This window comes from Neofelis nebulosa, chromosome 3 (assembly GCF_028018385.1).
Source record: "Neofelis nebulosa isolate mNeoNeb1 chromosome 3, mNeoNeb1.pri, whole genome shotgun sequence".
NCBI lineage: Eukaryota > Metazoa > Chordata > Mammalia > Carnivora > Felidae > Neofelis > Neofelis nebulosa.
Genome location: NC_080784.1, coordinates 1,716,846 through 1,737,065, shown reverse-complemented (window position 1 = coordinate 1,737,065; position 20,220 = coordinate 1,716,846). Strand labels below are relative to the sequence as shown.

The 20,220-nt window shown below is 53.6% G+C and overlaps 1 protein-coding gene across 7 annotated transcripts in view; it reads right to left on the bottom strand.

Annotated features, from left to right (window-relative positions):
- DLGAP2 (DLG associated protein 2) overlaps positions 1-20,220 on the bottom strand; it is a 791,131-nt gene that overhangs the window by 494,318 nt on the left and 276,593 nt on the right. The window contains exon 1 of one of the 7 annotated variants that reach the window (XM_058719821.1): positions 10,800-11,235. The exons of 5 other annotated variants lie outside the window; for them this stretch is intronic. In XM_058719821.1, coding sequence (XP_058575804.1) covers positions 10,800-10,833 — 34 coding nt within the window. In that variant the 5' untranslated portion in view covers positions 10,834-11,235. Of the gene's footprint in view, positions 1-10,799; positions 11,236-20,220 lie in introns of those variants that run through there. One more of the 7 variants, XM_058719827.1, reaches the window with a different exon arrangement.

Sequence of the window (20,220 nt, the reverse complement as noted above, 5' to 3'; positions counted from 1 at the left end):
GCAGAGCTGTGCCCCCAGTTTATGTGCTGAAGCCCTAATCGCAGCCCCCTAGAATGGGACCTGACGTGGGAACAGGTCTTTGCAGATGTAACTGGTTAAGATGAGTGTCCATCCACTGACTTGTGTCTGCATAAAGTGAGGAGTGTGGAGGCAGTTGCACAGGGAGCGCACCGGGTAAAGATGTAGGGATGATGCCCCCACACACCAAGGACACCAGCAAACCCTGGAAGCTGGGAGGGAGCTCGCTCCACCAACACCTTGATGGTGGCCTTTGAGCCTCCAGAATGTGTGTCGTTCAAGCCTGCTGTCTGTGGTGCTGTTATGGCCACCCCAGGAAGTTAGCACACCAAGGGGGAATGGCCTCTAATGGCAAGGAGGGGCTACCATTTATTTCCCCAAACCTACCAACTGCTCAGAAGGAGAAGGAGACAACAAAGCTTCCAAAACGCATCCCAAGTAAAAGCTGGAGGCTGGGGGAGGGGGGGCACACACAATTCCGCACCCCTCACCGACAGGGAGGGCTTGTGGGCAGCCAGCTCTCTGCACAGGGGCCAGCAGGTGCGGGATGTTCAGTCCACCTGCAGGTTTTCAAGAGAGCACTTCTGTTAAACCCTCCTCCTACCTTTTGCTCTTCGTAGGAAACACTTCTCCTCTTCAAGAGGTGCACTTCAGATCAGTCCTCAAACCACTCTCTCTGGAGGAGCCCCACAAGGCCGCAAATAAGGACTTGGCCCAGACCCTCCTCTTGGGTAGTTTATAAAGGTGTAAGTGCCAGACGCGGAGTGCTGGGGGGTCAGGGACCAGCCTCTGCCTCCAAAAAGCACTTACAAAGTAAGACTGAAGGTCCCCAGAGCTCATTTACCTCTCACGCGCCCCTCTGACTCCACTGGTGTGCAGAGCTCCTGCTGTTTACACAAACTTCTGTCCCCTCCCCCACAGGAGACCAGATGGAACAGTAGGGGGATGGGCAAGGACAACGTGTGGCTGGGTCACACGTGCCACAAAACCCACAGGAACATGTGCTCCGCCGGGCAGGAGGAGACCGCCTGGAAACCGCTCCCAGCCTCCAGAGCGTCAGGGGCAGGCCCCCCAGGCCACCTGCGGCACCACACACGCCGGCCGGAGCAGTTCCCGTGCAACATCCCACTTCAGTGCCCCTTCCCACGAACACTTCAGCAAGGTGACCGACTGATAAACTAGGCCAGAAATTCCCCCAAAGTTTGCATAGCCCACTCATCTGAAAAAGACTCCTCTCTTTGCCATGCCCACCAGAAGGCATGGCCTTTTCTTGCTAAACCCTGGGTCTTTTCCTAAAGGGAGGATATCTTTCGGGTCTGAGGGCATCAGTGGAGAGCAGCAGAGGAGTGACAGGTGTCCAATGACACAGCTGCAAGGATATGCTTGGCCTCTGAGGCCCCCAGTCACCCAGCCACAGGGTAAGGGCCAAGGGGGGGGGGGTCGCCCATGTGCTTCTCACATGCAGTGGACCAGAGCATGGCTTTGCCATTCTGAGTCCACGCAGGATCCCAGTGACAACCCATTGGTCACTGGAGGCGGAGGTTCCTTTGCTAGAGAGAGTTGAACTTTCTCAGGTGGAAATGGACCAAGACAATTTAATCCCCAAGAATGAACCAGATGACATCTCAAAAATCACCCCACGCCTTACTCATCTGATTACCACAAGGACAAGCGCCAGAAACCTCTCCTTCCTCTCCCAAAAGCTGCCTGCTGCCCATCCCCCGTGGAGTCAGCAGCAGATCCAACAGGACAGCTCTTTCCAGCAAAGGGGGTCCCGGGAGCCGACACTTGGCCTGGTTTCCTCGTGGTGAGGGCGTCAAGGCACAGGGACATGGGGCCAGGAGCCACGGGCTGGCCCTGAAGTGGAGGGGGGCTCTCACCCACCCCACTACCACTCCACATTTCTGACGTTCAGCAGGCAAATTGCGGGCAAATGGTGAACAATGCAGGCCAGAAAAATGCCCCCTTTCCTGTCTCCTGTGACAGCCAATCCCAACTATGGATCCGGGTGCATCCGTGTTCACCCTGAAGGGCGACTGTGTGGGTGGTAACTAGAGCTCGATGTGGCAGACGATGAAACCTTTCCGCATGCACAGAAGGTAACAGGTCTAGGTAAACCTGGTGTTCTCAGGATTAGTAACTACATGTGTGGAGTCCACGTCGGCACAAGGCTTGTGGGAGCCGTCTGTCCGAGGAACAGTTCCAGCTACTCCACAAACTGGCCTGCAGGTACCACACACGGGCCCACGTCCCACCACCTCCTCCAAGGAAAGAAGACACTGACGCTGTCTGCAGTGAGGGGACAACAAACAAAAGATCTTTAGGCAAGTGAGACGTAACACATGCACGGTCCTCAATTCTGAGCTCAGGGGCCAATGTTCACCTGCTTCTGAGCCACTTACTCCCATCTATAGATTCTAGCACCGGTATAAAAATGTTTTTATTATAGAAATTTCTATAAACAAAGGTCTCATAATCCCCGTGGTCATTAGAAGGAAATACACTTTAAAGTGATGATTTCTTGATTGCATTAGCTACAAAACTGTACAATTCCACACAATTCAATAAAGCAGATGATGTGGATATTTTTTTTAATATCCGTTATGGCTTTTAGAATTTTTGATATTCATGGTAACATTTAGAAGGGAATGTGAATTGACACAGCTCAAAGGCAGGAGAGAAAAGTGATCTGGGATGTTTTTCTAGGGCTTCTACTCAAGAATTGTTTTGGAAGGCTGAAAACCCACCTTGAAAGTGGGTATTGCCTTAACTCAAAATAACGGCTTTGTTATTGGCCTCAACTGTGGACTTCTCCCTCCTTAGGTAGCGTAAGCGTCTTTCTGTGATGATCCTGATGATATGAGCTCAGAGGTTCAAGTGGAGAGTGATAATTAATGGAACAGGATTAAAAGTCATAATGTGTCACACAGAAGCTCCCTAATTGAATTAATACTGCAACAGCACATTCCCTGAGAAGTCACTGCCACTCAGCCAGCAGAGAACACCTTCCAGACAGCTTGCTGGTGCTTCCGCGGCTGTTTTCCTTCATCTCCAGCACATGCCTAACACACGCCGTCGGTCACCTTACACGTGTGACATCAGAAGCCAAGATTCTCTGCACTGGCCGGAGCCTGCTGGTGCAGACCGTGTGTGTGTTCTGATACACTGTTAGTGACAATCCCCTTCTCCAAGACGGCACAAGGGCTAGGACGTTTGTTGGCTCGGATATGTTGCCCGAAGGAAGGCAAGAAGTCACATCAGCGCACCTGCTCAGACACACTGGGCGCCCAGCTGGTGGAGGCTGGGGCCCGTCCTGGAGCGATCCCTGGGGAAGCCTGAATATTAACGAGGACTCTGGAGTTCAGCTTTGAAAAACACTCCTACGTTTGAGGACACAAACGTTGATTTCAGTACATCGGGTGGGCACTGGGCAAAAGCGTGTGGGACACTCACGGCAACAAAGGCTTAATAGTGACGTGGACGGAGACCATCACAGCAGGCCATTTCCTCTCAAAACTGACACACACCACATGGGTCATACAGGAAATGGAGAGGAGGAGGAGGGAGCAAGAACAGGCACCTGGGACTGTCTCCTCTGGACATCGCTGTTCTCCAGTCCGAGTACCTGCGCCACCTGCCTGGGCCGCAGCAACGGCACGACCTGAACGGTAGCACGGCACCTCGAGGATCCCACCCCCCGCCCGTGTGGCTCCCAGCAGCCATTCCTGCCGTCAGCACCCATGCAAGCGCAGACGGACGGGTGTCCTGCACCCCAGCAGGAATCAACACCTCCCTGCCGGGTCCACACCTAGCTCCCTGTGCCCACATGCCTGCCACCTCATTTGGCTTCTGGAACAACATCAGAAGAGCACCCTGCTTTTGTGAAGAATCCCTTCCTTGGTTAAATATGTGGGTGATTCACTGAAGTCTGCATGTATATGGAAGACGAATAAGGAAAACATGTCTAAAGTACACGCACACGCACACACCTGGAGCCTGTATGCCACACACTGTCCTAGAAGGCTGGGAAATATTCAAAGTTCTTTAAAGAGGGACGAATTTTAAAATTGGAATAGGTGCAAAAGGAGGTGGAATAAGAGGAACAGGAAAATGAGACGCAGTGAGGAGGGAACAGGACGCTTGTGGCTCTATTTGTGGAAAGAGCCTAACGGGGAAGAGACTCTGAGGGGCTCTTTCCTTGCGCACATCCAGGAGCAAGTGTTCTGCTGAATCGGATCCTGGACGACTCCTGCTTGGCCCACGTGATGCCGTGCGGCCTCCAGAAGCAGCCACAGGTGGGCCAGAGAGGGCAGGGCGGAGCCTCCCACGCCCACCCACAGAGAAGGGGTGTCACTGGGAAAGTCAAGGGCAGTGGAGCTTGAGCAGAGCACTTATTTGTGTTAGATTTCTTCAGGCTTCAAGCAAACCCCCGCCAGGAGAAGGTGATGGGTGGGTTCAGTGGAGCTGGGTTGCTCCAGAAGATGACAGCTGTATCATCACACAAAAGCTGAACTGGAGACCACTGCTCTTCACCCCCTCCACCTCTGCTGTGCAGCTGGGCCACGGGCAGTGGAAAATGGAGGCCATGCACGGCCAGCCCACGGTGCCTGTGAGAAGGCACTGTGCCTCGCATGCAGACCCACCAGGATGCTCGTCGCGTGAATGACATCCTGACCTTGACTTCCCCTGCAACGCACTGTCTGCTAGAGTGTCTGTGATGATTTTAGAGGCGACCCTCTGAATATCAGCTGAATTGCGAAGGGGTGCCCACAGTCCTTGGTGCCGGGACAGCGCACTTCAACGCTGAGCGGCGGGTCCTGGCTCCTGGGAGTGATGGCACATGGTTCCGCGCGGCCTGGCCCGTCGCGAGCTGCAGAACCGTTCCCCTCGCAGGAAAGGTCAAAGCCATCCTTCCTGGGATCACGTCTGTTCATTCACCCTGACTTCAGCTGGGGGGAGCCAGGGGGAAGACAGTTACAGGCTAACTTCCCCCAGCCCCCATTTCCTTTTCTGTGAATGAAGGGAAATCGAAATAAGAGAAGAGACTTGTGCCTTTTCCTCCAGACTTTTGTTCAGAGTGTGAGGAACCAGAGCCAGAGTACAGAGCGCAGCTTCAGCCCGCCCTCCGGCCATCTCCACGGCTCACCAGGGACACGAGCCTGAAGGCCACGTCTTCACCGCAGATTTGCAGGGTTCCTGCCAGCAGTGGGTGGCAGGGGAGGGATCGCCCCCCATGCTGGCGGAGAATCCACACGGCTTCGTCCACAGCAGAGCACACTCTGCCCCGTGGCTGGGCTTGTTCCCCCGTCACCGGGACTTCTCAGCCCCATTTTTGCAGTGTTGTGTCTCCTCCCTGGAATCTACCACCAGTTAAGGAGGAAGGGGAGGCTCTCCCCAGGAGCCCTAAAACCACCTCCAGTAAGTCACCTCCTCCCCCAAAGCAAGGACACAATCCAGCAGGAAGGCCGAGGGAAGGACTGTGTGGTTTACCAATCTGTCTGGGTGCAGAGGCGAGACATGAACCAGCTCATGACATGAAGTGATTTTAGGAAGAAGCTTCTGGATTTGCAAAGAGTACTGGAACACGCACAGGGTCAGAAAGACACATTATCAAGTACAAGAAGAAAACCTCTGCAAAACTAAATGTGTGTTTACTGTACTTTGACTTGAAAACCCTTGCTTCCTTCCCACGGCTACAACTGTGTGTGTGTGCATGTGAATATGTGTGTGTACATGTGAGGTATGCATGCACGTGTGTGTGGAAATGAGGTGTGTGCATGTGCGTGTGTACATGTGAGGCGTGTGTGTACGTGTGCATGTCAGATGTGTGCATGTTTGGGTACAGGTGAGGTGTGTTTGTGCATGTGAGGTGTGTGTGTGTGTGTGTGTGTGCATATGGATGTGAGGTATGTGTGTGTGTGTGTGCATTGAGTGTGTGTGTTTACATGTGGGCATGAGGCGTGTGTACGTGTGTGTGCATGTGAGGTGTGTGCATGTGCATATGAGGTGGGAGGTCAGTCTGGCAAAGAGGCCGCCCAGCCAAGGTCACGTCTTCCCTGAATGCTGGTGGGCTCCCACTCAATCCTACGTAAATACCAAAAGCGCCACATCACATGCCGTGCCCTCGGGCAGCACTTGGCACTAACCAAGCAGCAGTGACTGGAGAGCTGGTCGTCCCCGTATTGATCATATTTACGGTACATAGTAGCCTATTAAATGTAAGGCTCAAAATATGACACATCGCTATGCACGAACGGTGGTGTTTTTAACAAAAGACAGGGCCATGGCGAGAAAACAGTAAACCTGCAGGGAGGAGAGAACGAGGCTCAGTGTCTCTCCAACACTTTGATCCCATCATTCTCTCTAACGAAACTCCAAGTCCACAGTCACTTAGCCTCACCTTCCCCGGTCCCTCCAGCTCCGACAGGCTGGAAGACGGACCGCGTTCTTCTCCGTCCTTTGTGGACCCTCGTCTGGACAGACAAGCCTGGGGGCTGGGAAGGGGGTGTGGACAGTGTCTGGGAGGCCGGCGCGTGCTGGGAGGGGGGCTTCCCGCCATCCTGGCGGGGGCAGGGTCCCCATGCGCCCTGCTTTCTGTGTCCTCTGCTCACCTGCGTGCCCACACCAGCCTCCCCCCGTCCCCACGTCACCACCCTCCATCAGCAGGGACAAACCAGCACAGCGTCCGGAGACGGAACTACTGCTGCCCAGGGATAAAACATTAGGCCGATCGAAGGGGCCTTGGTTTTCTTGTCTGCAAAATGGGCACGGGCACAGGGGTGGGCAGGACTCGTGGGTTAGCAGCTGGGTGACAGCGCAGCACAACTTTGCCATCTCGGGATGGTCCTCCCACAGCCACGCATGGCCCCACTGCCCTGTCCACGAGACGCAGTGCCCCCGAGGATGGACCCCACTCACGTCACCTCCCCTGACGAAGGTGCTAGCTGGCCTGTGACAACTGAGGAACCCTGATTCACCAGAAATCCCACACTGACGGGGCTGAGCTGGCTGCTGTGACCTGACTCTCAGCTGGCGTCCCGTCCTGAACCCTCACTTCTGCGTCATGGAGAATACTGAGGGGAGCGTCTCGGCTGTCTGGATTGACACCTCTGGCAGGACACGGAGACGGTGTGTGGTCAAGCACACCCAGAAGGTCAACAGAGAGAGGACCCATCAGAGCCATCCACCCACTGTGGACAGGACAGAACGGTAAGGGGCGAGACGTGACGAGCCCAACGTAACCGCCACACAAAGGCCGGCATGGGGCGTGGGGCGTGGGGCGTGATGCAGAAGCGACGGAACCACGGAGCTACTGCCGAGAGAGGCTGGTGCGGTCGAAGCAAAAGAAGTGTGCACGTTTCACGGGTTACAGAGTGGATGGCGCGTGTGGGGGCAGAGCTCACCATCGCCCGATCGATCGGGACCTGCCAGGGACAGTCCCCTCCCTCCCCCTGCAGCCGCTGCAGACAGCAGCTACCCCAAACCAGCTGACCTGCAGCCTTCCCAGCGGCGGGGACACAGCACGCCACACGTGCGGCCTGAAGGCGAGGTGGGGTGTGTGTCCTTCCCCACTGCATCCTGACGGGGAGCCAATGCACAGAGCCGGGCCCCTGAGCAACCGTAACTGCAACCGCGGGGAACACCGCCTGCTCACAACACCCATGGGAGCCTTTGAGGCGGATGCGACACCCCAGCCGAGCCCGCCCGCCTGCCCCTCTGGGATCTCAGGAAGGAACCCCACAAGGTGCCACCCTTTGCTCAGGCCAGGAGGACGGCTGACAGTCTGCAAACACGCAGAACTCTGGGTTCCCTGGGGAACCCTGTAAAAGCACTTGGGGGCTCGGATAACAAAGACTCTGTAGGAACGATCAGGTCCTTAAGAGGAGAGCCAGAATGGAGACAGAGGGCGGTCTGTCTGAATCTGGAAAGTGTCTGTGAGTGTCTGTGGGGCAATCAGATAAAGACAAGGCAGACTCGAAATCCTTCCCATGATCCCCCGTGCATGTCGCAATTAATGAGAGGAGCGTTCTTAAGGCACGGGACTGCAACCCCCAGAAGCCCTCCTCCCCTGCCACCAGATTTAGAAGCAAAATGCTTCATGGAGTTCGATAAATGACAGAAACAGAAGATTCCTGCCAAAATACGTCGCTCTCCCTGAATGCAGTGCGTTTTTAACAAACCTGTGTGGATAAGAAGGCCATTTCACAATTAGTTTTCTCTAAATAGAAATGTTGACTTTTTTCCTGAGGTGAGTCAGATGAAGATTGCTAATTTTACTACCAGTTATTATCCCGAAATAATCACGAATAAGATAATGACCCCACGATCAAATTTCTGGCAACTGCTGTATCTTTGAAAATAACTTCCTGAGTCAGAGTTTCAGACACAAGCCTTGCTGAGCACTGGCTATGTGCACAGATGCCAGGAACGGGTAACTTTGCATTTTAAATGCAGAGGGTGCAGAAAGGAAGCCCCGGGTAGCATGTGGACGTGTGTTTATTCAGAAATACCCTGTACGTGTTGTGCACGCTGTGTGGAGGTGTCTACTTTCAACTCAAGGCCCACACACACCACGAAGACGGTGAATCCATAGCACGCTTTAGAACTTCTTTCCGCACCTCCTGGGGCGCGTGCAGGGCTGTCCCGGGCGCTCACCCCCTACTGCCCCATAGCTGGGGTCTCTAAGTGAGGTGCGTGGACATGTGTGCAGGTGCGTGCATGGTCATTTTACTCCCCCTAATAGGCATTTGTGTCCCTGCAGCATACAGAGGCTGAAAGGAGAGAGGAGATGTTCTCCGAGAACCGTCCATGCGGCTGGCGTCGCAGCAACCACATCCCAGCTGCACTGACACTGTATTTTCTGGAGAATGTCAGTCTAATCCACTAATGCAAAGACTCACTCACTTAAGAAAGCTACCAAACAGTATTGAAATACAAGTGACATTGCTTTGGAAAACAGAAAGTGCTTTGAGGTTATTGATGCTGGTTTAATAAAATCAGAGTGGAGAACTAAAGCTTCTCTGCCAAAGCACACTACCCCCAAACGGCACTCAAGTTGGGGAAGATCTGATGCGGTCACCTTTAGGGAACTGGGCGTCCATCTCGCGGTGACGTGTTTCCAATCTGAACACCGCTACATCGCTTATTTTTAGGTTATTCGCTTTTGCTTTAGCCGTAAATAAATTGAAGCAAGTTGTTTAAAAATGCGGTATTCGATGCTTGCAAAAACTTACTGGATTAGTGCCAAGGATGGGCCAGGGTCAGGCTGGGCAATCTCCTCAGCCCCGGGCAGCCGTCTGCTCTCCCTGACTGAGACCTTCCCCCCGGTGCAGCCACTGCCAGTGAGAGCCCCGCTTCCTTGCTGTGTCCGGGGGAAGCGTGCCACCCTGCGTGCAAAGCCCCCATGCAGTGACGAGTGGTCCTGGGCAACTACCTGTTGCTAAGTACAGCGTGAGTCACAAAGCCAGGGAAGTCCCACTGATGGGTTCTCTTGTCTGAACAAACTAAAGGGCACAAAATGTTCCACACTACACAAAGTCTGAGCTTTGGGGGCAGAATTATGAATGAAGAAGTCAACATTCACCTACATGTGGGCAAACCAATAACATCTGAGTGGACATGCTCAGTTCTGTAGGGAGTATAACACCCACAGAGTAGGCGTCGTGGTCATTTATGAGAGGAACTTTCAAAACCAGCTACTGCCTAATGCCCGAGTTAATAACATACCCTTTATGGACGCTCTCTTTCACTAGGAAGGAGCCGGCCCCTACTATTTAGAGGTGTGCGCGTTTCTGCACAAGGTAAAGAAAGCACATAAAAAAATGCTAGCCAAGCAGGACAAGAAACAGAAGCAGCAGCAGCCCCCTCAGGGGACAGCTCGAGCCGCCCGCTCAACGCGCTCGAGGCACATAGTCCCCTGGCTACAAAGTTCCCTCTGACGAAGCCTCCTCGGGGGTCAGGGCAGGAGGCCCAGGGGCCTGCAGGGACCCCGGTCAGAGCGCGTGCCCAGGGGCCTCCTCAAAAAGCTCAGCAATTCCCACCACGGTCCAACGCCGTCACCTCTGAGGGGACGTGGGACCGCTACCTGCTCGGCACTAAACGCCGGAGTCTCCTGCCTTTGAAGAGGTTTCGGTTTTCATGGCACGCAGGGCAGCTGCCTAGCACCTCCCGGAAAGCTCTCTCCTCTTCCAGCCCATTGAATGCAGCTGGTAAGCGGCACAGACCCTCGCTGCGCTAGGCATCACAAAGGAAGCTGTCTTCACAGGCTTCCTTCTCCCCCTCGCTTGCACACGAACGCACGGGTGTTAACAACCACAGGTCCCTGGATTCGCTCATTCCCAAAGGGGTGCTGAAGCAGCGGCGAGACTGATGCGTCCTTGCTGTCATAAACGGGGGCGACCAGAGTAGTTCCTGCATTACAAAGTGCTCTGGGGCTCAGCCACGACAGGAATAACGGGTAACCGGAGACTGAACTCGCACTCTAGGATTACAGCGGTGTAGTTGTGGACTGCTGGGCGAGACCTCTCCCCCACACCCTCCGTGCCAATTAAGACGCTCCCGGGATGGCAGCGACTGTGTCCCCAGCTGCTGCCGGCACGGCAGCCGAGAGACAGGAGCATTTTACTTATAAAGGCAGGTGCAGCCCGGGGCCCGGAGGGAGGGCAGTGAAAAGCCGTGGTGCAAAGTACGGAGAGGCGAGCCGCTCCCGGAGGTGAGCTACCACATCCGTGCAAGCACACAGCCAGGCAGGAAAAGTAAGAAATGAGTCATCCTGGACTTACCAAGGCAGGGTTCCCGCTGCTCTGCTGGCCGCATCCAAATGCAAACAGCAGGCGGCTTCTCAGCAAGCGGGGAGACGTGCGCTTGGAGAAAAGGTCCGAAATCACCGCCACGGGAGAAGGCCAGAGGCGGCGGAGTGTGTGTCCGAGGACCTGGCCAGTCACAGCCGGGGCTGGCCGGCCACAGGGCTCTGCCAGACAAGTGCACTGCAGCACGGTGGCCTAGGGTTGCAATGCATGTCCCATATATTCAGGCATAACAGAAAACACGGATCTGGAGTGCTCTGCATGTGGATGTGGGGGCCGCCTGGCACACAGCAGCAGAGGGAGGCTCTCTGCTCCTAACGGAATTAGCCATGGAGATGGACGCCTTAATTCCATGCAGTGCTGTCCCCCAGGATATCAATTACAGAAAGCAGGTGCCTCTATCTCCTGTTTTTTCAGATAAATGTCTATAATCTCATTTCACAAATGATCCCTATTTAGACAGGAGCCACCTATTGTGATGATATCATTTGCTCTAGTAGCCATAAATGGACAACTTCCTAGGGAGCGTCACTGCTCTGGCGACACGGGTCTTTATAAACGTGAGCGTGCGTGGCGTTCGGAGGCCCGTCCGCCAGGCAGCTTCTACTCCTGACGCGGAATGCTCCCATCTCCAAAGTTACAGCAGGAGAGGAGAGCCTCCCCTCAAATGCCTTGTGTGCCTCTGGACACCTCCTCCCGGGGGACAGTGCCAGTTCTGGCAGGGAGGGGAGGAGTGGGCGTGGGAGGGGGCATACCGGCACCTGTCTGTCACACGACCCCTCCACCCACCTCCACAACAGCCCCCGACAGAGAGGAATGGGGCACTTTCCGCTGCAGCAAAGGTCTGGGCCCCGTGGCCGGTGCCCTTTAAGGCACCGGGACCGTGTCCTGCTTGGACACACCTCACCCTCCGAAACTCCAGTCAGAGGTGGGATCAAAACCCAGAGAGGTAGTGTCCAGGGAGGCTGAGATCCCTCCAGGATCCATGCCCGGAGACGATGTCACTAAAGCCGGGTTCCCACCCCGCCAAGCGGCTGTCGGGGAGCGTGTGGAATCGCCCCTGAGAGACTATTTATAAAAACCTTCGGCTTCCTCATCACGTGTGCCCACAAAGAGAGGATGGCAAGAATCCAGTGCAAAGGAAGATGCCCGAAGCTGAGTGGCCACGTGGAGACGGTAAGGGAGGCATTCAGACAGATTTCATGATACAATCTCCCGAGATTCCCCCTGCACTACTCTGGAGACAGGGACAGGGCAGCGGGAGAAGACAGGGTTTGCACCACACTGTTCACCGTTAATAAGACTGATTAGCGAATGAAGACCTCAGGTATACTAAATTACACCAGCATATCACTGCGAAACGTCCCACGGGCCAGCGTGGATGCTCTGGGGTGCCAGGGGTTTCTGTCAGCACGAGTCCTGACCAACTCCCAACCCAAGTCTCCAGGGATGGAGACGGAGTGAGCCCGCGGTGGGCCTGCCTGTGCCCCTGGGAGGCAGCACTGAGGGTCCCACAACACAGGGGTGTCCATGATGCCGAGAAGGATTACAGGATTACCCAAGTGGATCGGGACTCTGAGCCTCCTTCCCAAACAAATGAACCCCCAGTGAGCGAACCCCACCAGAGTCTGCTCCAGCAACGTGCCGGGATGCCTCAAGGAGCAGCAGCGTGGGGCCTGACCTTGGCGCGTTTCTGGAGCCTGTGTCCAGAGCTGGGAGAGCCCTGCAGACAGAGGGTGACCTCCACGGCTTACTGAAGTGTAGAGTGAATCACCCTGCGGGGACATCACCTGTACCACTGGGAGGGGTGGACAGTGTCCCCCAAATCTACGTCCACCTGGCCCTCAGAATGTGGCCTTATTTGCAAGTAGGGTCTCTACAAATGTAATTAAGGATCTTGAGATCCAGTCACTGTGTATTAAAATCCACTGTGCGGGGGTGCCTGGGCGGCTCAGTCGGTTAAGCGTCCAACTCCGGCTCAGGTCACGATCTCGCAGTCTGTGAGTTCGAGCCCCGCGTCGGGCTCTGTGCTGACTGCTCAGAGCCTGGAGCCTGTTTCAGATTCTGTCTCCCTCTCTCTCTCTGACCTTCCCCCATTCATGCTCTGTCTCTCTCTGTCTCAAAAATAAATAAACGTTAAAAAAAAATAAAAAAAAATCCACTGCACACTACATGCCATGGCAAGCAGGTGGGCATCCTCCCTAGGGAAGAGAGGACACAGAGAGGAAGGGACAAGCCAGGGGAAGGGAGAGCCTGATCCTCCCCCAGGGCCTCAGCAGGAAGCAGAGCTGCCCACACCGTGACCCCTGCCTTCAAATGCACCCATAGGAAACATCTGTGGTTCTCAGCCCCAAGTCCCAGCTTTGTTAGGGCAGTCCCAGGAAATGAAGGCAGCCGCGTATGTCCTGAAAACACTCCAGTGTTTACCCTGCAGCCGGTTCCTGACCCAGAGCCTTGATTGCTGATCTCCTGGGGGGACTCTGCAAGCCCAGACCCGGGACCCCACAATGGAAGCTGCCCCCTGGATCACCAGAGGTCCCAGCAGCTCTGCCGGCCGTCCAGCCATCTTCCCCGCCATCTTGCTGGCCCCCCAAAGCCTGTAAGCACCCTTGAAAACTCCCCTTTGCATACAAGCGATTTATGCTGCTAATGCCAACAGAATCATCGTGACCCGTGGTCCCTGTACCTGTGTCCGCCAAGCCCCTATGTCCCCACCGGTTACAGAGGCGAGTCCACAGCTCCTGCACCACCACAGGGAAGCACGTGGCACTCAGGTGAGGGTCCGCGGCCCACTCCCGATGACACACACAGAGGGCACATGACATGCTGGGACAGTGGTGCAGATGAGGAAGCAGACAAATGCTGTGGCTCTGTGGACAGCATGGCCTGAGCTGCGCAGCCACTCACCCGCAAAGTTTCTACTCTGTGAATGTATCTTCTCTTCCACGTGATTTTCTTAATCACATTTCCTTTTCTCTAGCTCACTTTATCGTAAGAAAACAGAGCAAATGATATATACAGCACACAAAATACGTGTTCATTGGCTGTTATCATCAAGGCTTCTGGTCAATAGTGAAATGTTAGTAGTTACGTTTTGGAGGAGTCAAAGCTGTATGTGGGATTTCGAATGCACAGGGGCTGGTACCCCAGCCTGCGCACTGATCAAAGGTCAGCAGCCGTCTGCCCACAGGCTGAAGTGGGAGGGCCAGGGCAGCTGGCAGGGCAGCCTTTGGGGCCAACGCTGGGACCACAGGAGATGGGGTGGAGGGAACATCACAGGGTGACAGATCGCCCCCAGAAGCAGCTGCAGATAGGGGTCGAGGACGGGAGGGGAGTGTCCCAGGTATCTCGGAGCTGGTCAGGGCCCAGCCCGGGGCACAGGGAGCCCTGTGGCAGTCCCTCCACAGGACAGGAGCTCCGTGTGTGTCCTCAGAAGGAGAGGCTGTCTTGAGTGAGGCCGTCGACTGCCAAACGAAGGCTCACCGCAATGGATTTGTAGTTTCTGACTTTATTAGCGCTTTTGGGGTAGACGCAGGTGGGATCGTTACCACGGGAAACGGGTGTCCAGCTGTGTTAGGTCACCTGCATGCGGCACAGCCAAGTCTGAGGAGGGGTCCTTAACTGCCACGTCTAAGGCCGTACGATCTTACATACGGTCCGAACACCGAGCTTTGTCACAAGTGACTAAGGCACTGTCATTAAGACCCACGTCAAGAACAGGTCGAACCCCCGCACATGAGGACTAGGAAAGTCCATGTTAACATGCCCTCTCCATCAGTGTGGACTCATCTTGATGGAGCACACATGGCCACCAGGTTGTGCCAATGCCACCCAAGACGTGAGAACGGCCGTCCACACGGACGTGCGGAGAACGGTGCCCACGGACCCAACTGGATTTCATAACCTAATGTGGGCCACACTGCCAGTCTGTGGCGTGTGGCTAGGCTGGGGCCTGTGTTGGCCAGCACTCTCCAGAGACACAGAGCTGGCAGAGAGAGACAGAGATGTGGGGATAAGAACAGATTTGTTACAGGAAGAGCTCACGTGGTTATGGACGCCTGGAAGTCCCACTGACCACATCTGCAGACGGAGAAGTCAGCCCGAGTCTGACGGCCTGGGAGCCATGGGGGGCGGGGGGTGGGGGGGCAGGACAAGGTGGATGCTGCCCCTTCCTCTGTGTTTCAGTCCTATACAGGCCCCCAGCAGGTGGGAGTCCAGGGAGGCTTCCTCCACACAGACCACCGATTCCGGCACTGGTGTCTCACGGACACTGCACGGCAGGCCCAGAAACGTGGTCTCACCAGCAAGCCCGGTCCCAGGCAAGGTGACCCATGAATTGAGCTTCACGGGTCCATTTGCGAAGTCAGGCCTATTCCCTAGCTAGGAGGAAACAGCAACTACCTTGGACAGCACCAGCTACATTCCCAAAGGAGGGATTTAACAAAACACCAGAATGACACCCATAGCCAGTCAGTTAAGCCAATGCCCCAGGGCAGCCCGGGCCAGAGTCACTCCCTGGCCCCAGGGGGACCCTGGCCGTGGACACAGAGAAGCTATGTGTGCAGCTCTGTCCTCTCAAAACTGCCACGATTACCCAGAGCACGCCCTCCCTGGACTTCCCTCCACAACCACACACTCTGTGGCTTTACGCCCCAGGCCTCACGAGGAGCCAAGGACCCAGAACCGGGAGAGCGGCGAGACTGGCTGCCTGTACCTCTTCTAATTCTCCAGCCTCCAGCAGCAAAGCGTCACAAGTACTGCGTTTCACCCCATTAAATGAGAGGTTATCTTTCCTTCTGTTTCCTGTGTAGTGCATGTTAACCCCTGGTGTTACTATCAACAGCATGGTCACAATTCTCGAAGATGAAAGGACACCAGCCGTCTGCAAACCAATCTCACTCAGAGCCAATCAGACCAGAGGCTGTGCTGTGCATGGCCCCAGCCACCACCCCCAGGGTTCTGCTGGTATTCAGAACAGAGATGCCTAATCTTCTTTCAGAGAGAGACACAGGCTGGCTAGCAAGTTATGGAGACAACAGAGACACTGTGGAGTTTTGAGGCACGTCACTTATGTCCACAGAAGGGAAGACTGGGCCATCAATGATTTACTCTTGTCTACACAACGGTCGTGACGGACGACAGTTCAGCCAAACTGAAAACAAAGGCAGAGCTGGGACCTCTGGGTTAACGCGAACCTCCACCCAGATCACCCCGTGAGGGTTTGAACCGTAACTCATTCCTGTTGTCCAGTCAGCTCTGCCAGTGCAAACCACTGACTTCGATCTGTCTTCCTGCACATACGCCCACGGGGGACTCTGCAGCTCCCGGGTGAAGACCTGCACAGGCCCGAAGGTGAAAGTCTGCAGTGATAATGTCACAACTCCAAGGCACTGTCCCGGTGCAGACGCGGCTCCGGCAGCCACTTATCACACGAGATCTGGACGATGCTCCCAGGCTCACGAGTTCTCAGCTTCAACAATCACATCATTCGCTTCTTCAAGGGGATTTGTCCTCATGACATTTTACCTCCACGCTCTGGTCGTCTTCGGTAGAAAACGGAGGCACAAAGGATTAGTCAGGGATTACAGTTCACCTCCTAGGTACCATCGGGCATCACGGCACAGCCAACATCGGCACAGGGATTTCTGAGCTACGGGGGCTGGGCCCCATCAGAGCTCAGTACTTCTGGAGGGCCTGTCCGCCACGCTCCACTGGACTCCAAATTCTGTGTTAACTCCAGCACAACGCTCACAAGACTCCCACCGTCAAAGCCGGGGCGGCAGGGGGGGGGGGGGATGCGGCAAGGGTGCTCAGTGACCTGGAGGCCGCTGCGTCATGCATGTGGGGGTCCTGCTCACTGGGAGAAACGCAATTCTTTTCCCCAGCTTGGAAACAAGATCTATTTTGAAATGGTAACATAAGTAGGAAGTGATCATCTTAATGGCATCTATAAAACACGTTTTCTTTATCTGGGGGAAAAAAAAAACAATAGCCTTCACAACACAGTTATTTCTTGGGTGTTAAATCGCCAGCACCAATTTAACTCTGCTAGCACTATAGCAAATGGAGAACAAAGAATAACTCCTTGAAGTACATATCAAGACACAAGAAGATCCTAAAATTAAAACAAGAAAAATAAATACACACACACACACACGCACACACACACACACAAAACAGGATGCGGTGCCTGGGTGGCTCAGTCGGTGAAGCGTCCAACTTCAGCTCAGGTCATAATCTCACAGTCCGTGAGTTTGAGCCCCACGTCAGGCTCTGTGCTGACAGCTCAGAGCCTGAAGCCTGCTTCAGATTCTGTCTCCCTCTCTCTCTGCCCCTCCCCTACTTGCACTCTCTCTCTCTCTCTCGCTCTCTCTCTCTCTCTCTCTCTCTCAAAAATAAATAAACATTTAAAAAAAATTTTTTTAAACAAGAGGAAAGGATAATGAGAGACAGCTGTAGTGGGCAGAAGAAGGGAGGACAGACGGAGGCCCCAGAGCCCCGTCCCCTCCTTAGGCACGGGGGTAGTTGAGTTAAATAAAACTCAAATGTACAGACTCACAGGAGTGACCCATAGGGCCTCTTGTAAAATGATTCCACATAACACATTTGATTGAAGCCACTTAATCAAAAAATGGTAACGCAAAACAGTACGGGCAGATTTTCTTAAAACATGAATTCGAGTTTTTTTTAAAACCTCTAATGTTCTAACAAGCTGCCTGAGGAAGCGACTGCATTGTGATGAACACTCCCTCCTGGCCGGAGCAGAGCCCATGTGCCCCCAGGGCCCCGATGCCAGCTATCGGCTCACCAGGATCGCACCAACCGGCGCTCTTGCCCCTGACCTTGAAATATGAAGGAGCTTAGGTCCACGGAGAGTAAGTATTTCACCTAAACCCAGTATGTGAGAATCCGGGCTCAAACCCGATTGTGTGAGGCTCTGGTGCCATCCCCCCTCCAGGACCCCCTCAGTGGAGCCACACTGGGGTTGGTTCGTGGAGCACTGGGACGGTGGCCAGCCAAAGGCGAGAACCAAAAAGGTGGTTTCTAAGGGTTGTAGGAGAATATTTGGCGTAGGGAAGAGTTTTGACAGGAATGTCTGCCAACAGGACTATTAAATAATGCATTACGGAATCTTAGCAGTGAGTACAAAGTGGAAAAGTATATTATGTGACTTGAAAACTAAACCAGATAAAGCCCTAACATATCATGGGTGCAAGAGCTTGGCCGTGTCACATTCTACGTGGGGAAGAGGAGACTCTGAGAGAACAGACGACTCTAAATCACCACGCTTACGGCTGAAAACGAAAGAGAGACACTGGTTTGCCAGTGCAGCAAGCTGAAGTCCTCGATAGCTCACCCGTCCTCTGCCTGCCCTGAAACCCCCATCAGTCCCTGACGCCAGGAGAGCCGCCCTGTGCTCACAGACCGCCAGAGCCCCATCAGGTGGCGGGCCTGGTCTGCGAGCCCCTCAGCGAGCCCCATCAGTGCCCCTCTACATGTTCTGAAGACCGGATTCTTGGTAAGACGTTTTGGGAAGCGGATTCTTACAAACGGCTCAAGCGCACGTGCGTCTTGTACATGTGTGACTGTGTCTCCAAGCGCGTGATGCCTGGGCGCCCGGCTGTGGGAACGCACCGCTCAGGTCCGTGCGTGCAGCTTAACGCTTAGTGAAGGAAAGTTGGGGTGTCATGGGCTAAGGATACTGGTATGATTTTGTTCCGGTGATTTTGCGACACAAAACACATTATTCAAAATATCTGATAATGAAAAATCTTTCTAGGTCAGACGGGTTTTCCTCACCATTTGATTACTTGGGAGGAGTTTCCTCTCTGTTCCCAAAAGAGTTTTAAAACCTTGACCCTAAATATAATAGTACAAAACTAACATAGCACAAAACCATAAACCCAAATGTTCTACATAGTTTTAGTGTCTGAGGAGAAAATATTTAAATAAATTAAATAAAATTTAAATTTAAGCAGTCATCATGATCTGATCATTCCTAGGCAGGCAGCCCAAGAGGGGAAGGCCAAATTACTGTGTGTGTTTTATTATTCGTTCAGGAACTCCTTACAAACGTGCAGAAACACATCTTCTAACACGGTGACTTAGACTACCAGAGTGATAGCATTGATCCGAAACTCTATGCTTATGAGACGGTAAAACAAGGCCCAAAGGCCTTTCGATGCAGCCAGCCACACGCCTCACACTCTTGTTAAGAACAGAAGTCGGTCATTTAACACAGACAGGAAAACAGCAACACGGTCTGTCAGCGCTGCGCGGGAACGTGCTCACGGGCACGGGGGGGGGGGGGGGGGGAGGTCTATGCTCTGGTTTTTCTGTGTCTCTCTAGGCGCTTGTGTAGGTGTCCAAACCGGGAAGAGAGAAAAATTAATCAATACAGAAACCTTCCAAGAAACAACTTTGCAGCAAACTATCAGCTCCCGATGTTGCCACTTTTGATGATGAACAGGTCCCAGGAGTCAAATATTAAACCTGAAACCAGGAAAACATGGAAGTCTAACACCAAATTTGTTGTAGCACCAACCACAGACTTCTTTACTCACAAAATCCCAAATAAACGTTAAATCCCTCAAAAGGATTCTTTTCATCTTTTGGAAAATACAACCCCAACAGCACTCGGCTCTGAAAGCCTCGCGGAACGAGTTTCTACAAATAGAACAAGAGCCTATTCTGTCAAGAAGGGGAAACTACGGCAACAATAACGAAAATAATTAAAGTTTTGCTTCTTAAATAGTTTCTTAAATATCATAATGATTTTTTTTGCTGCCTGCTAGCCTGCTATGGTTATTCCTTGGTTGCTATGGAGACATCCGGCTAGTTCCCAATATGTTCACAGAAAGGCTGTGTGCCCTTTACAATTCCACCCAGGGGCTGCCCTGTCTCCCGGTGCATGTGCATTAACTAGCCTGCCCTCGGTCAGCGGGGCCCCGCGTACTGCTCCTCTGAGACAGTGTGCATCCGCGATGGGCCTTCGGGACAGAGTTTAGCGTTTGCACTCACCCTCCAGACTCCCTCTGGGCAGGTCAGACTTGCACAGCTGCTGATGATCACGCTTGTTTGGAGGATGTAGGAACCATTTATGTCACCTTGACCCTCACAAGAGCTGTAGGATGAAGGCATTTTGTAGATGAGGAACCTGAGGTCTCAAAATACTAAGTAATTTGCCCAAAGGGACTGGCTGGTCAACAGGAGAGAGAAGATCCCACATCAGATGTGATGTGGTTCCATATCATCCATGTTTCTGTTTTTAGTTTTCCAAATAACCCAAACTCACAAAACAAAAACATAAAGCATCACTTTGCTGTTGCAAAAATGCAAACAGCAACATACATTATGTATGTTCCCTCGTGTCTGTAAACATACACACATAGAAAGC